The sequence below is a fragment of the Scyliorhinus torazame genome, chromosome 16 (genome assembly GCF_047496885.1).
Source record: "Scyliorhinus torazame isolate Kashiwa2021f chromosome 16, sScyTor2.1, whole genome shotgun sequence".
In the NCBI taxonomy this organism is placed as follows: Eukaryota; Metazoa; Chordata; class Chondrichthyes; order Carcharhiniformes; family Scyliorhinidae; genus Scyliorhinus; species Scyliorhinus torazame.
In genome coordinates, this window is record NC_092722.1 from 37923777 (window position 1) to 37941271 (window position 17495).

Consider the following 17495-nt stretch of genomic DNA (forward strand, 5'->3'; position numbering starts at 1 on the left):
TCACTCCTGTATCATGTTCAGCAGTCTGCCTGTACTGGCCAATATCTAGCTACTCATTAGTGTAACTCAAGGTATAATAATAATCTGCCCCCCTTGCGATCTGATCTGGGTATTCACGTCTGTGCAGGTGAAGGTCTCCAATCTTCATGAAGAGGGACCTGGGAAAGCAAAGGCGCCAGACTCAAAATTGCTCAGTTGTTTTTCTTTGCAACGTGTGAACGGACAGAGCAACAGTTACAAATTGGATTCAACAATTTCAACTGGTATTTCTCGGCCCCGCTCACCACGGGAATCGCCGTGGGTGGGATGGAACATTTGACGGACCAGTAAAAGGAATTTCCGATCCCACAATGGGTGGAACTCCGCGGAACGCCCCACCCCCGCCCGTGGTGTGTTTCCCGGCAGCAGGGTGGCTCGCAAGTGGCTGCCAGCGGGATCCTCTGACCCCACTGATGTCTACGACATTTTGTGTGACCTACCACCTGGGAACCCGCTGTGTGTGTGTGTGTGTGGCGGGGGGTCGTTCTTGACGGGACAAGATCAGGAAAGGCTGGAAAATCCGACCCCCTCTGTCTTTGCACTGTAATACTAAATAACAACATGCGCTACATTTCAACACATCAGTACGTTGTCCGAATTGGCGAAGACAAAATAACTGTCGACTAGATTTTATCCATTCTCCTTCTGACACTGAGAAAGTCTTTGCCATGTGGCTTTCTGTTTCGAAACAAGGCCGACTCTGCTGCCTTTGTTGGGCTTGACCAACTCCCTCTAGCTCTGGGACTGAATTCAAGACTCAGAATGTTTCAGTTGGGTGGGGTTGCGAACAAGTCAAGAAAACACACACACACACACTTACAGACCTAAATTTGAGGTGTACAAGATTATGGTGGTTTTAGTTTCGGTAGACAAACATAAGTTGATCATACAAGGACTAAGGCGGCTTAGATTTAAAGCTTCGGGCCAGAGATGCAAGGAGAATGTGGGTGCAAACTTTTATTTTTAATGCACCAAGTGACAATGGCCTGGAACTCATTGCCTAGGAGGGTGATGGAAGTGGACATGATCAATGATTTCAAAAGGAAATTGGATAGGCACTTAAGGGAAATAAGCTTGCAGAGATACAGGGGTAGAGCAGGGGAACGTGACTGACTGGGTTTCTCTACTGAGAGCCAGCATGAATACGGTGGACCAAATGGCCTCCTATGCCATAAACACTCAATGGCCCGCATTTCCGCAGAGGCGTGCAGACCCTGGAGCTCTTTAAGAATGACTGAAAGGTCCCGATTCCCAGCGCTGCCGATTTTTGCCTGCATGAGATAAGGGTGCGGGTAGTGGGCCCACACCCTGGACTCCAGACCAGTTCAGTTCATGGACACCCAAAATCCTTGAAGAGTCGAACCAGCTTCTCCATGACTCATGGTTCACAGCCACATAGCAGAGTCATGAACCATAGTCTGGATTCAGGAACCTTTTGGAAGTTAAGCTTAAAAGATCTAAAACCATGCCCCCCCACCCCCCATGTCACTCTATGCCCTCCATGTCATTTCACCCAAAATGCACTACACACGGAATCAATGAGCTGTATAATAAATAGCAAATGTTGAAATGCTGAGGGAGAAAACATCCATTCAGAAATCTGGTTTGAAAAAGAAATACTGCTCCTACAATCCTCTCCATCTGTCAATCAGATAGAGCAATTATAATATCAATAACAGAATATTTATCCATTTCATGCCTCTTAATCCTGGCCAATTAAACATACAGACATTGACAAAAGCGATCACAGAAAGGATTACTTTCCTCATGAAGTTGTCAACCTAGTATTCTGGTGCATGCGCAGGGGGTTGTCTTCTTCGCGCCGGCCATGGCGGAGTCCTACAGGGGCCGGCACGGAAGGAAGGAGTGCCCCCATGGCACAGGCCCGCCCGCAGATCGGTGGGCCCCGATCGCGGGCCAGGCCACCGTGGGGGCCCCCCCGGGGTCGCATCCCCCTTGAGGACCGCACCAGCCCGGAGAATTGCCGGGGGAGCCGTTGCCAACAGCCCCCGACCGGTGCGGCGTGATCCCCGCCCCCGCCTGAAAACCGGCGCCGGAGAATACGGCAGCCAGCGTTGGAGGGGCGAGGCAGGATTCGCGCCGCCCCCCGGGGATTCTCCGACCCGGCGGGGGGTCGGAGAATCCCGCCCCAGATGTTTGGCCATCTTTTTATGTTAATGCCATTCCCAAATGGGATCAGAAATTCCCAAATCGAATTATCTGCTTTGTTAGCGAAAATCTGGCTCTGTGACTCTATGATGGAATGGGAATCTGTTTTGCAAAAAGTTACTCATAATTAAAATTAAATCAGAATCATGAAATTATTCCCCATAGTCTATCAGACGTGCACAGCGAGTATTGAACCATGCAGACCGGAAGGTTAGCCCCTAATTGGCTTCACTATTCTGAGTTAAGGAATTAGGTAGGGGAAGAATTGTTTGGTATATCCACTCTTGGGCTGAATTTTACATGAGCCCTATAGTTGTGTTTCCTGCGGGGCGATAAAATGAGGTGGGTGCCCATTCCACCACCTTCCCATTCACTTTTGAGCTCACCTTCATAATACAGGGGATGGGTGGGCAGGTGCCGAAATCACCAGCCTGTCCACCATATTTAAATGCACAATTAAGAGTAATTTAGGCCGCGATTGATGCCCAGTCCATCACACAAACCCGCTTCCCATCCATTGACTCGGTCTACACCTCCCACTGCCTTGGGAATGCGGGCAGCATAATCAAAGATACCTCCCACCCGGCTTATTCACTTTTCCAACTTCTTCCATCAGGCAGAAGATACAAAAGTCTGAGAACACGCACTAACAGGTGTAAAAACAGCTTCTTCCCCGGTGTTACCAGAATCCAGAATGACCCTCTCATGGACTGATCTGATCTCTTCACACATCTTCTCTAGTGAGCAGTACTTCACTCCGTATGCTTCACCCGATGTCTGTGTCTCTGTATTTACATTGTGTATTTATGTATGTCCTATGTTTTCTTTTCTCATGTATGGAATGATCTGTCTGGACTGTAGGCAGAACAATACTTTTCACCGTACCTTGGTAAACGTGACAATAAACAAATCCAATCCAAGATAGCAAATCCAACTCCAATCAACTCCTCAAAGTTGTAGACAGGATTCTCCGATCCCCCAGTCGTGTGTTTCTCGGTGGTGTCCCGTACACTGGCGACGGGATTCTCTGTTCCCGCTGCTTGTCAATGGGAATTTCCATTGTAGCCACGCCACGACACTGGGAAACCTGGGAGCAGGAGTGTGCTGCCAGCGGGAGTAGAGAATCCCAATGGCGGAGAATTGTCTTTTGCCACATTTATACCTCCTTCCTTTCCGTTGTGGGCATTATTTTGCCCAGACTGAAGCCTCCCCATTTCCTCCACTACAGGACGGGTTTTTTAACCTGCCTTGTGGAGGGGTTACCTTTTTACTGACCAGTTTCTTACCGCTGATGGGTGCACCAAAGCAACTTGCGACCCCGACTGCTGCTGCCGCCACCAGCATCTCATACTGCTTGTTCTTATTCTGTAGAAAAAGAAATAAATCACAGGCAGAAATTAGCTTTGTTCCGCAGTCTACAGGGGCAGCATGGTAGCACAAGTGGTTAGCACTGTGGCTTCACAGCGCCAGGGTCCCAGGTTCGATTCCCCGCTGGGTCACTGTCTGTGCGGAGTATGCACGTTCTCCCTGTGTCTGCGTGGGTTTCCTCCGGGTGCTCCGGTTTCCTCCCACAGTCCAAAGACGTGCAGGTTAGGTGGACTGGCCATGCTAAATTGCCCTTAGTGACCAAAAAGGTTAGGCGGGGTTATTGGGTTATGGGGATAGGGTGGGAGCGAGGGCTTAGGTGGGTCGGTGCAGTCTCGATGGGCCGAATGGCCTCCTTCCGCACTGTATGTTCTATGTTCTATGTTCCGTGGAAATGCAGTTAGCGTGAGGCAACTCGGGTCGGTCTGAAACTAGACCAGCTGAGGTGTTTTTGGAATTTCTACGCTGAATTCATGAAATAACTTGACTATTACACTGTGGTAGATGACAGATCTACTGGAATATAGCAGTTAGAAGGTGCATTGAGTCAAGTCAATGTGGCAAAAATTTGCAGAAATGAATTCTCTGCAAATTTCCACCCTCCTGTGGCCTCCTAAAGTCACTGGTCCCCTCACGAGGGTACAGAGGGGTGTGGCTCTCCGGCTCCTGACCCGACGACAATGGTTCACGCATTAACCTCAACGGGGTGTTTCTACAGGGTACCTGGCTTTGGGGACATCGCAGCCAAGTCCCAATCTGTTCTCGCCCAGACAAATGCACCTTCGATAAATGTTGCGGACTGCAGTCAGCAGCAGGAACCCTGGCTGATTTTCCCCTTCAGGCTTGCTAAGACCAACTGCATTCACTCAATCACCAGTCCAAAGGAGACCACCGAACAGGCGAGAGTTCAAACCTTCCCGATCTTTATGGCTCAGGAACATTAACATTTGGGCACTGTTCTTGTACGAATTATCTAATGAAAGAGATAATTTTTCCTCACTTTGTCTATGTACAAGGTCAGGGCATCAATCGCATGATTTGGTTTTAATTATTTATAAATTTCACCTTAATGTCCCTCCTTACGGGCAGCACGGTGACGCAGAGGGTTAGCCCTGCTGCCTCACGGCGCCGAGGTCCCAGGTTTGATCCCGGCTCTGGGTCACTGTCTGTGTGGAGTTTGCACATTCTCCCCGTGTTTGTGTTGGTTTCGCCCCCACAACCCAAAGATGTGCAGGCGAGGTGGATTGGCCACACTAAAAATTGCCCCTTAATTAGAAAAAAAAATGAATTAGGTACTCTAAATTAAAAAAATATATATCCCTCCTTACCTCATAGTCTCTCGTGACGGTAGTTCGAATTCTTCCCAAATAAGTTGCAATCATGCTGGAGATGTGGACAAATGGGCCCTGGGGGTTCAGGCAAGAAAAGTCATTTAATCATGTTGCCCTTCCTCATTCAATATTCCTTATTTTCCTTTACTTTGCACCCTTCTGTGCTCTCCCGGAGTCACTGGCACCCTCACAAGGGTATAGCTTCACAGAGGGATGTGGCCCTCTGGTACCTCACTCAAGTGTTTTCCCATGAGATATTGTCCTTCACCCAATGACTTATACTTGCCCCAAGCCCAAACCTCCAAGTGTTAATGGTGGACGCCACCAGGTTTCTTTTTCAAAAAATATTTTAATTGGAATTTTGCAGTTCATATATAATTTACAAAAAGTAATCATCATGTATTTACATATGTATAGTTCCTTTCACCCCCTTCCCCTCCCCCCTATCAGTTGGCCCCGCCCTCCCTCTCCACCCCTTCCCCTTTTAGGTGTTCCCTGGGTGTCTTGGTCTATTTACATTTTGGTAGAGCTTTACTTGTTTGCTTGCGCTGGCTCTGGCAGGGCCCTAGGTCTTGTGCTGGTTCTGTTTGTTTGTCTTGGAGTTCTTTTAACCCCTCCACCATTCCCCCCACCCCAATCCGTTGCTTCGTCCCTTCTTGATTCTTTATCTTTCCAACACGTACTCCCTTTCTCCACACACCCCTCCAGTTCTTTCTCAATATTTTATCCCTCCAATTATTTATCCTCCCTTTGACCAAGATTTTACTCATCTGACCAAATATCACCGCATGTGGCTCAGTATCATACTTTGTTTTAGAAAGTTCCTGTGACGTTTATTGGGAGCTTCATTATAGAAATATGAGCTCTTGTAGATCAATTCTCTTTTCTTCCCTCTTGTTCTGCCACCACGGCAGCATTTGCACTATCCCCATCTCTCCATCGCTACACTCCTTCCATCTCTCTCAGGTAATACATTTAAACCTTTAACTTACCACTTTCCCCAAAAATATTGTGCTGCCCGCTGCCAGGGAACATGTCAAACCAACCACCTTTGCTCCCAAGTTTTTCATTGTCAGATACTCCTCCAGAAGTACTCCAGTCAGAATGGTCTTCAGTTCTGGAATGCCTGAACCTAGATGTAAAGGACAAGTCCATCTGGATAAATCTCTGAAATATTATGAAGAGGAATGACAGAATAGAAAAGTCCTGGGGTTGATCAATAATATAGGAGCTTGCAAAACATCCAAAATTAATAATGGACCCTAAACAATTAGAGAAACCATGCCCTTACCTTTCACATTTGCTTTGATACCAGTTTTCTCTCTCCACCATTGCTGGTCTTGTCTACAGATGTCTGGGCCCTGTACTCTGGAATTCGCTCCCTACACCCCTCTGCCTCACTTTCCTCATTTAAGACACTTCTTAAAATCTACTTCTTTGGTCAAGCTTTTGGTCATCTGGGCAGCATGGTGGCACAGTGGTTAGCTCTGCCGCCTCACGGCGCCGACGACCCGGGTTTGATCCCGGCCCCGGATCAGTGTCCGTGTGGAGTTTGCACATTCTATTCTTCCCGTGTCTGCGTCGGTCTCACCCCCGCAACCCAAAGGTGCGCAGGGTAGGTGGATTGGCCACGCTAAATTGCCCCTTAATTGCAAAAGTATAACTGGGTACTCTAAATTTATTTTTTAAATTTACAAAAATAAAAAAAGGCTTTTGGTCATCTGACCTAATATCTCCTTTTGTGGCTGGGTGAAGCATCTTGGGATCTTCTATTATGATAAAGGAGTTATATAAATGTGACTTGTTGTTGTACTCTCTCTCTCTTCGAATGTTACTCCGTTGCCCACAACCTGAATCTCTTTAATCAGGATTCCACCCTTGCCACACTATTGAAATGGCCATAACCAGCATTGCAAATGCTGTTTTCTTTGACTGTGAATTTGGTAGATTAACCCTCCTCAATATATCTATAGCCTTCATCATAATTGACCAGTACATCTTCCTCTGATATCTCTCTTCTGTTTTGTCAATGTGATTGCCCTCGCCTAGTGCCACTCTTACCACTCTGATGGTAGTTGGAGAATCTTAAGCAAACAGCTTCCTTCCATTGTTGACTCTGGAATCCCCCAACGATCTAAACAAAAATTCACCTCGTCCTATACAGTCTGACACTCAAATTTCCAGGATCCGTGACAGAAATTCTGGGCAATTCAGCTGCGTAGGCCCAAAGCTCCCCAAACATTTTCACATCTCCAGCTCAGTCTCGTTCTTTAAGACACTCCCTAAAACCTACCTCTAAGACCAAGTGTATGATCATCTGTCTTAATGTCACCCTCTTTGGCTCAATATTTTGCCTGATTGTGCTCCTTGTCAATGTTGGAATCCTGTTACAATGAAGTGCAGGCTTTAGTTTGTAAAGAAGCTGTTGCCAATTGGGGCAAGTATATAAGAACTGGTTTACAGCAGGGAGGGGTCAGTGCTTTTGTGAATAAACCTGTTTGAAGAAAAGATTGGCTCCAGATTCATCCTTACCTCAATTTACGAATCGTGATTTTAACTACCTTTACCACAGAATCCCAAAAGGGTAGAAGAAGGCTATTCGGCCCATCGTGTCTGCACCAAGCTTCTGAAAGTTCGCCCTACCTAGGCCCACTCCCCCATCATATCCCCGTAACCCCACCTAATCATCACATCCCTGAAGACTAAGGGGCAATTTAACATGGCTAATCCACCTAACCTGCACATCTTTGCTGACAATTTTCCCTCCATAACCCAGAGTTACTGAGGCCCATTGTTGTGCTTCAACCTCTTCCCCAGCTGAGTTGAGCCAACTCAGCACACACCAGGGATCACGGTAAAGGAAGTTGGCAAACGTAGAGCTGAGATCACTTGTTAAAGGTGAACAAACACTTGGTCGTGGAGGTAGGTTTTAAGAGGTGTCTCAAAGAAAGTGAGCGAATTGGAAGTATGAAGAAGGAGTTTGTGGAGGTAATTCCAGAGCTTGAGGCCTACACAGCTCAATTGACAAAGATTACTATTACAGAAATTGTAATTGTATGAAAGGTGCTATGGAGAGGACCCGGCGGCTGTGATGGCCTCTGCAGCGGAATATGTTACCGGGGGCGAAATTCTCCGGTATTGGCGCGATGTCCGCCGACTGGCGCCCAAAACAGCACAAATCAGTCGGGCATCGCGCCGCCCCAAAGGTGCGGAATGCTCCGCATCTTAGGGGACCGAGTCCCAGCCTTAAGGGGCTAGGCCCACGCCGGACTAATTTCCGCCCCACCAGCTGGCGGAAAAGGCCTTTTGTGCCCCGCCAGCTGGCGTGGAAATGACATCTCCGGGCGGCGCATGCGCGGGAGCGTTAGCGGCCGCTGACGGCATTCCCGCGCATGCGCATTGGAGGGAGTCTCTTCCGCCTCCGCCATGGTGGAGACCGTGGCGAAGGCAGAAGGAAAAGAGTGCCCCCACGGCACAGGCCCGGCCGCGGATCGGTGGGCCCCGATCGCGGTCCAGGCCACCGTGGGGGCACCCCCTGGGGACAGATCGCCCCGCGCCCACCCCAGGACCCCGGAGCTCGCCCGCGCTGCCTTGTCTCGCCGGTAAGGTAGGTGGTTTAATCTACGCCGGCGGGACAGGCATTTTAGCGGCGGGACTTCGGCCCATTCGGGCCGGAGAATCGCGAGGGAGGGGGCCCGCCAACCGCGCGGCGTGATTCCCGCCCCCGCCGAATATCCGGTGCCGGAGAATTCGGCAACCGGCGGGGGCGGGATTCACGCCAGCCCACCGGCGATTCTCCGACCCGGCGGGGGGTCGGAGAATCTCGCCCCTGTTGTTTGTATTCCAGTTCCTGCCTGTCTGATTGACTACCCGCTTAAAGTGTTTGAGGGCAACTGGTGCAAATTGAATTTATGGAGATTGTTGTTCTTAATAGACATAGAATGACATGTAAATGGCCCCCAATTTTTTTTTCTCCTTTTAAAAAAATTTTAGAGTACCCAATTCATTTTTTCCAATTAAGGGGCAATTTAGTGTGGCCAATCCACCTAGCCTGCACATCTTTTGGGTTGTGGGGGAGTAACCCACGCAGACACGGGGAGAATGTGCAAACTCCACACGGACAGTGACCCAGAGCCGGGATCGAACCTGAGACCTCCGCGCCGTGAGGCACAGTGTTAACCACTGCGTCACCATGCTGCCCTTAAAAAGCCCCAATTTTAGTTATCCAGCACCGTTGCACCACTTTACCTTCAGTCTCATCAGAAATCCAAATAAAGACAATAAAATGCTTGCTTTTTGTTTTCTACATTATGCCAGCAACACTTTAACCGTTCTTCATTGGCTCTGAGACATCCCAAAGTCATAAAAGGCATGATATAAGTTCTATGCAAGTATGTTGGTTATTTTCTATCATTGCAAAACAGATATTTAATTTAAATATTTAATTCAGCTCAGCAATTGCTGAAAACACAACTAGCTTGTGCAGTGATGTGCAAAGCCTATTGGGGGCACTGCATCCACACATGACTGCACTGATAAACCAAGTTGCGATGGAAAGGTTAACGATGTGTTGAACATTATAACAGGTAAGGATAATCAATGCACCCAATGACGTTAACCAGTATTGTAACTCCGATGGCAGTAATTAACCCCACATTGGTAACATAACACACTGACTGACAGCATGCAAAAACAATAGGTTTTTCAAACAGTTCTTGTCTATTTGGCGTTATCACCCGTCATTGACAGGCAGTTGTTTGAGGATCTGACGGTTAAAATCCATCCGGACTTCAACCGATCTGCGCACCAACAGCAGAGGTCACCAGATGGCATTCAGAAGCAGGAACCCTGGTAGAATTTCCCATCCCTAGTCCAGCATCTGAGACGCCAATAGGGCCGAGATTAAAGAACTGGAGACTGACTGGCCATCAAACCTGGAACCGTCTGGCTACCATATTGCACTGCACTCCCTTCCCTGGCAGCCAGGAAGAGGCCGATGCTGGTCCAATTTCAATTTGCCGAGGAGGGCCCCAGGCCTGTTGCGGGACCATTTTGTCGTACCTATCACTGTTTGTCGTGCCTCCTTCCTTTTGGACCACTCCCCATGGTTGCATATTAAAACTGGGGGCAGCAGCCGGACGATACTCACCATAGAACCTATGAGCCATTCGAGCCTGCTCTGCGGTGGCGGTGTGGTATTGTCACTGGGCTAGTAATCCAGAGACCCAGGGTTACTGCTCTACGATTCCAGGTTCGAATCCCACCAGGGCAGGTAGTGAAATTTGAATTCAATAAAAAAAAGTCTGGAATTAAACGTCTAATGATGACCATGAAACCAATGTCGATTGTCGTAAAAACCCATCTAGTTCACTAATGTTCTTCAGGGAAGGAAATCTGCTGTCCTTACTCGGTCTGGCCTACATGTGACTTCAGATCCACACAGCACTGTGGTTGACTCTTAACTGTCCCCCACTGAAATGGCCGAACAAGCACCTCAGTTGAAGGGCAATTAGGGATGGGCAATAAATGCTGACGCAGCCGGCGATGGCCACATCCCAAGAACAAATTTTTAAAAAATGATCGTGGCTGATTGCCGAAATCAATGCCGTACTCCCGCCCTCTCCTCGTACCCCTTAAAGCCATTAAAATCTTTTAAAAATCTATCTCTGTTATAACCTGCCTGCTTACCATTGGCTGGGGACTAATGACAATCCCACAATCCTGTGGGAGTATGAGCTTCCCCAATGAGGGGGCGGAGAAACCATTAGTAAACTCCAAGTATAAATAAAGCTGGCCAGTTTGGAACCAGCAGGAAGGAGTGTGCAGCAAGGGAAGTTGCTGCTGCTGTTATATATATATATATGTTATTGTAAATAAATGTTATTACTTTGTATCCTTAAAACTCGTGCTGGATTCTTCGTGGCCCTCACTAAACTGGCGACGAGGGTTAAAGTGAATAGCTGTCTACACTGCTGAAGCCACCTCCCTGGATTTTTGTTGGATACAGGTTGGAAGTTGTTTTCTATTATACCATGCCTCTGTACGGACGTTTGGATGTTTTTGATGCTGCCCTGGGAAGCTGGAACCAGTACACACAACGGATGCGTTATTATTTCTGGGCAAATAATATCACCGAAAACGAGCGCCAGGTGGTCATATTGCTCACCGCCTGCGGCCCGCTTACGTTTGGGGTGATTAGGAGCCTTACGTACCCAGCTGCGCGGACACCAAAATGTTGGATGAATTTGTGAATATAGTGGGGCAACATTTTAACCCAACCCCGTCCACGATAGTCCAGCGTTACCGGTTTAATACCACTGGGAACACCCCAGGAGAATCCCTTGCCAATTTTCTATCCAGGCTACGCAGGATTGCGGAGTACTGTGACTATGGTGAGATCTTGTCAGAAATGTTACGCGACCGTTTGGTTTGCGGTATTAACAATGCGGCCACCCAGAGAAAGTTGTTAGCTGAGCCAACATTTTCAACAGGCCATTCAAATAGTATTGTCCCGAGAGAGCACAGAACGAGGAGTGCAGGAGCTACAGGGAATGGAAGTGCATGCCTTGGGGCGCAACCCCTTCCGTCAGAAAACGTCCCCCTGCACTCCTGCGGTACCTTGGGTGAGGTAACGCCCGGACCAACGCCAGTGGCCGTCGGACATTCCTCCCAGAAGGGAGCCTTCTCCAGAACCAATGGATGAGGAGCCATGTCTGTGACAGACTTGTAGGCGCCGACCCCGTCGCGGACGGCGGTCCTGGGGGCGCTAGAGGCGCAGTCGTTCCGACCAAAACTGGGACCAGCCCAGGGGCCATAACTGGGACCAGCCCAGGGGCTGTACCTTCCATGTGGATGAACCTGCGGCGACTACTCCTGAGGACGTGGAGACGGAGGACGACTGCCTGCAGCTGCATTGTGTGGCAGCTCCCCGTGTGGCGCCCATTAAGGTGACAGTACGGGTCAATGGCCACCCGCTTGAGATGGAGTTGGACACTGGCGCAGCGGTCTCCGTGATCGCCCAGAGGACATCCGACCGCATCAAGCAGGGTATACAGACCCTTACATTAACCGACTCACAGGCCAGGTTGGCCACCTACACGGGGGAACCACTGGACATTGCAGGAACTACAATGACCCCTGTTGTTTATGGACGCCAGGAGGGGCGTTTCCCACTTATCGTGGTGCGCGGCCATGGGCCCAGCCTGTTGGGTCGGGACTGGTTGCGTCATTTGCGGTTGCAATGGCAGCACATCCTCCAAACAGTTTCTGAAGGGTTGACTGAGGTGCTAGGACGATACCCAGATGTATTCCAGCCTGGTTTGGGGAAAATAAAAAGGGCCGTAGCCCGTATTCAAGTTAAACCAGGAGCCACGCCGTGCTATTTCCGGGCGCGCCCGGTGCCTTACGCCTTGCTCGAGAAGGTAGAAGGGGAGCTCACTCGTTTGGAGAGTTTGGGTATTATCAGGCCCGTCCGTTTTGCTGACTGGGCAGCACCAATTGTACCTGTAATGAAGCCAGATGCCACAGTTCGCTTGTGTGGCGACTATAAACTTACAGTGAATACGGCTTCCCGACTCGACCGATATCCAATGCCTCGCATAGAGGATCTCTACGCGAAGCCTGCAGGTGGACTCTCGTTCACAAAATTAGATATGAGTCACGCCTACCTGCAGTTGGAGCTGGACCCTGCCTCCCGACCATATGTAACGATTAATACACACCGGGACCTGTATGAATATACACGGTTGCACTTTGGAGTGTCCTCTGCCTGCGCAATTTTTCAATGTGTTATGGAGGGCATTTTGAGAGGTTTACCACGTGTTGCTGTCTACTTAGATGACGTTTTGATTACAGGGACGTCGGAGCAGGAACATTTGGAAAATCTGGAGGCTGTCCTTAGACGCTTTTCGGAGGCTGGAGTCCGTTTACGTCGCACAAAGTGCGTATTTCAGGCAAAGGAAGTAGTCTACCTAGGTTATCGGGTGGACCGCGAAGGTTTGCACCCCGTCGCAGAGAAGGTGCGTGCGATTCAACAGGCCCCCACCCCGACTGACACTTCGCATCTTCGTTCTTTTCTCGGTCTCGTAAACTATTACGGGAAGTTCCTCCCCAATCTGGCAACTACGCTGGCCCCATTGCACCTTCTGCTAAAGAAAAATCACCTGGGTTTGGGGTCAGCCGCAAGAAACCGCTTTCCAGCGGGTAAAGCAACAATTGTCGTCCACTGGGTTACTAACCCACTATGATCCTGGAAAGCCTTTGCTCGTCACATGTGATGCATCCCCGTATGGTATTGGGGCCGTCCTTTCCCACAAGATGGAGAACGGGGCCAAGCGACCGATAGCTTTCGCCTCCCGCACATTGACTGCAGCGGAGAAAAAGTACTCGCAGATCGAGAAGGAGGGCCTGACAGTGGTTTTTGCGGTGAAACGCTTCCACCAGTACGTGTATGGCCGCCATTTCACTATCGTGACTGATCATAAGCCTCTGCTGGGACTTTTCAGAGAGGATAAGCCAATACCGCCCATTGCTTCCGCACGGATCCAGCGCTGGGCTTTGTTGCTTGCTGCATACGAGTATTCTCTGGAGCACAAACCAGGAACGCAGATAGCGAATGCCGACGCACTGAGCCGATTGCCTTTATCGACCGGCCCCATGTCGACTCCCACGACCGGTGAGGTGGTTGCAACCCTAAATCTTATGGACACCTTGCCTGTCACGGCATCACAGATCCGTGAGTGGACCCAGACGGAGCCAGTCCTGTCAAAGGTTCGGCACATAGTCCTGTGTGGTGGGCAGCATAGACAGCTCCCAGGTGAGTTGCGGGCATTTTCCTCCAAGCTGTCAGAATTCAGCGTGGAAGACGGCACCCTCTTGTGGGGGATGCGTGTGATTGTCCCGGAAAAAGGCCAGGAGCTGATACTAACAGACTTGCACAATGGGCATCCAGGTGTGACCAAAATGAAAATGTTGGCCCGGAGTTATGTCTGGTGGCCAGGCCTCGACACCGACTTTGAGAAGGTGGCCCAAAACTGCTCCATTTGCCAGGAGCATCAGAAGCTTCCGCCGGCCGCGCCCCTACATCACTGGGAATGGCCAGGGCGGCCTTGGGCACGCTTGCATGCAGATTTCGCAAGCCCTTTTCAAGGATCCATGTTCCTTCTATTAATTGACGCCAAGTCTAAATGGCTAGAGGTGCATAAGATGCAGGGGACAACGTCCTGCGCAACAATTGAAAAGATGCGTTTGTCTTTTAGCACGCATGGCCTCCCCGAGGTGCTGGTCACGGATAACGGCACTCCATTCACGAGTGAGGAGTTTGCGAGGTTCACGAAGATGAACAGCATCCGCCATATCCGCACTGCCCCTTACCACCCGGCTTCAATTGGGTTGGCAGAGCGTGCAGTGCAGACATTCAAAAGAGGCCTAAAGAAGCAGTCTTCCGGATCAATGGACACGAGACTGGCTCGCTTTTTGTTTACGTATAGGACCACCCCCCATGCGGTGACTGGGGTAGCTCCCGCAGAACTCCTAATGTGCCGGAGACTTTGCACCCGCCTTAGTATGGTTTTCCCGGACATTGGCGCAAAAGTACGCTGCACACAAGAACGGCAGGGACAGGGATTTTCTCGGCATCAGCCGATTCGGCAGTTTGCGCCCGGTGACCCAGTATTCATTCGGAATTTTGCTGGTGGTGCCCAATGGGTTCCTGGTGTAATCTTTCGCCAAACGGGCCCTATATCTTACCAGGTGCAAGCCCAGGGTCGTTTCCAGCGCAAACATGTAGACCACGCTCGGTCCAGAAGAGTATCCCCTCAAAGGATTCCCCGCCCCCGGAGCTCATTTCAACAGCCGCAGAGACCAGAGACAAGGGAAGGTATTCCTCACAATCCTCCACTGGTGCCTCACTCGAAGCCTGCGCAGGTCGTTACAGAACCGAATGGAGATAGAGATGCTGACATGACGGAGGCAGCAGACTCTGACTCCGAGATGGAGACACAGGATGCATCAGAGGGGGAATCCTCGGGTCCACGGGCCGTGGATGTACAACCGTAGCGCCGGTCTCCGTCCCGTTACACGCCGCCTGATCCAGCGCCGGGTGCAAATGGTGTCCGGCCTGCGGCAAAACGAGTCCGACGCCCTCCTTCGCCAGGGTCTTCGGTGGATTCCTTGGACTTTGGGGGGGAGGGATGTGAAAACCTGCCTGCTTACCATTGGCTGGGGACTAATGACAATCCCACAATCCTGTGGGAGTATGAGCTTCCCCAATGAGGGGGGGGGAGAAATCATTAGTAAACTCCAAGTATAAATAAAGCTGGCCAATTTGGAACCAGCAGGAAGAAGTGTGCAGCAAGGGAAGTTGCTGCTGCTGTTATATATATATGTTATTGTAAATAAATGTTATTACTTTGTATCCTTAAAACTCATGCTGGATTCTTCGTGGCCCTCACAAAAATCTCTTTCTTTAACACATTCACATCCTTCTCTGGTAGACAGTTCCACAGGATCACTGCTTCCTGAGTGAAGAAATCTTTCCTCATCTCAGTCCTAAATGGTGTACCCTGTATCCTGAGACTGCATCCCCTGGCTCTAGATTCCCCAACCAGGCAAAACATCCTCCCTACATCCAGCCCTGTTCGAATTTTATACGTTTCAATCAAAAACCTCCATCTCCCGATTTTCTACCCAGCCCCGACCTCTTGCCCTCGGCCAAAGTCCCAGTCGGTTCTGCTCCTCTTTTCGATGGGCAAATGTCTCCAAGGAGCATAAGTGGGACCCTCAGTTGCTCGCAAGAAGTGCAAATTTGGAATTTACTGCCATTCAACCCTTCAGTTTTAATCAAGTAACTATTACTTTACGAGGATCGCAGTTGCGTGTCCAGGATTTCAAGAGAGTAACAATCCCCCCAGAGCAATATCACCTCTAATGCAACATCCCATTTATCAATCATGCTATTGCCATGGCTTCTGCCTGCTTTTCTCTCCTCCGCTTTTAAGGGTGCTGACTCATCTCCATTCTGTCTGTGTGAGCTTTCAAACTGGAGCCCTATCACTTCAACAACAACGTGCTCTCATGCAGTTCCTTAAATATAGAAAATGTCCCAAGTTATCTCACAGATGGGAACGGCAAACAAATAAACAGTGAGAAAGTCGCAGAGGCTGAGCGCCGGTGAAAGAAAGTTTGCTCAAATCCATGGGTTTCAAAGATCTCTTTTTAAGGGGGGGAGGGAAGAGGAAGGGCTGATGGCTCAGGGAGAGAGTGGAAGTTCAGGTTAGTGTGGCGAAGGGAGGAGAGGAATGCTTTCAGAAGCCTAAGTTGGAAGATCAAAGTGTGTGAGAATGGACATAAGGCTGGAGAACAATGAAGAGAAAAAGGTGGAGCAAAGTCACGTAAGGACTTTAAGACGAGGACATGGAATTTCAATTTAATAAGTGAGTGAAAGTTGGGTCAGGGAGGACACAGGTGACGGGTAAGTGGGACTCAGTACATCTTGAACTTGTTGGAGTCAATGGTGCTTGGAGGACACCAAGGAGGCCATTAGAGTAAGTGCAAAGGTGGAACTGTACAGGGGTCGGACCCTCCCCCACCCCCACAGTCTTAGGAATGGATAGGATCTGAAGTTCAAAGCTCAACTCAGGGATGAACAAAACGTTGAGATGGTCAACAGTTCAGTTCTGCTTGAGCAATTGGTCAGAGAGGGGGATGGTAAGAGAGTGGAGTTTGTGGCAGCGTTTGAAAATGATGTCTGGCTTTCCAGGTGTCCAGTTTGAGAAAGTTTTTAAAATAAATTTAGAGTACCCCATTCATTTATTCCAATTAGGGGGCAATTTAGCTTGGCCAATCCACCTGCCCTGCACATCTTTGGGTTGTGGGGGCGAAACCCACACAAACACGGGGAGAACATGCAAACTCCACACGGACAGTGACCCAGAGCCGGGATCGAACCTGGGACCTCAGCACCGTGAGGCTGCAGGGCTAACCCACTGCGCCACCGTGCAGCCCCCAGTTCGAGAAAGTTGAGTCTCATCCTAGACTTGATGCTGAAGAGGTAGTTTCACAAATTGAAAGGGATTGTGAAGTCGGGATGAGTGGTGGAGAGGTCGAGCTGGGTATCATCAGCGTAGTTATGGCACATTCCTGTATTCCACTGACACCATTGTACTGTCACTAGTCCTCACTGAGATCAGTACAGGTCAGACCAAAAGTTTGACCTGGGACCTTACTGGTCCAAAATGAAAACAAGGGGCGGGATTCTCTGATCCTGAGGCTAAGTGTTGACGCCGTTGGAAATGCCGTCGCGTTTCCCGACGGCGTCAACATGGCCGCAGGTTCAGCATTCTGGCCCCTACAGGGGCAGTGGGTCCGGCGCGAACCCCCTCATACGCAGTCCCACCGGCGCGATTCCCGCGCATGCGCGGTGTCTCCCTTGTGCATGCCGGCCCTGACCCAACATGGGTCGGCGTGGAATAAAGGAGGCCGGGAGACAGATCGGTGGGTCCCGATCGTGGGCCAGGCCACATCGGAGGCCCCCCCCCCCCCCCCGGGGTCGGACCCCCCCCCCCCCTCCCCCCAGCCCCACAGGCCGCCACC

The 17495-nt window shown here is 50.0% G+C and overlaps 1 protein-coding gene across 2 annotated transcripts in view; it reads right to left on the reverse strand.

The window, feature by feature from the left end:
- Positions 1 to 17495, reverse strand: part of clcnk (chloride channel K) — an 81099-nt gene that overhangs the window by 48321 nt on the left and 15283 nt on the right. For both annotated transcript variants that reach the window (XM_072478292.1, XM_072478291.1), the window contains 3 exons: positions 5897 to 6036; positions 4902 to 4979; positions 3495 to 3573 (listed from right to left, as the gene is read on the reverse strand). In XM_072478292.1, the coding sequence (XP_072334393.1) occupies positions 3495 to 3573; positions 4902 to 4979; positions 5897 to 6036 (297 nt within the window). The remainder of the gene's footprint in view (positions 1 to 3494; positions 3574 to 4901; positions 4980 to 5896; positions 6037 to 17495) is intronic.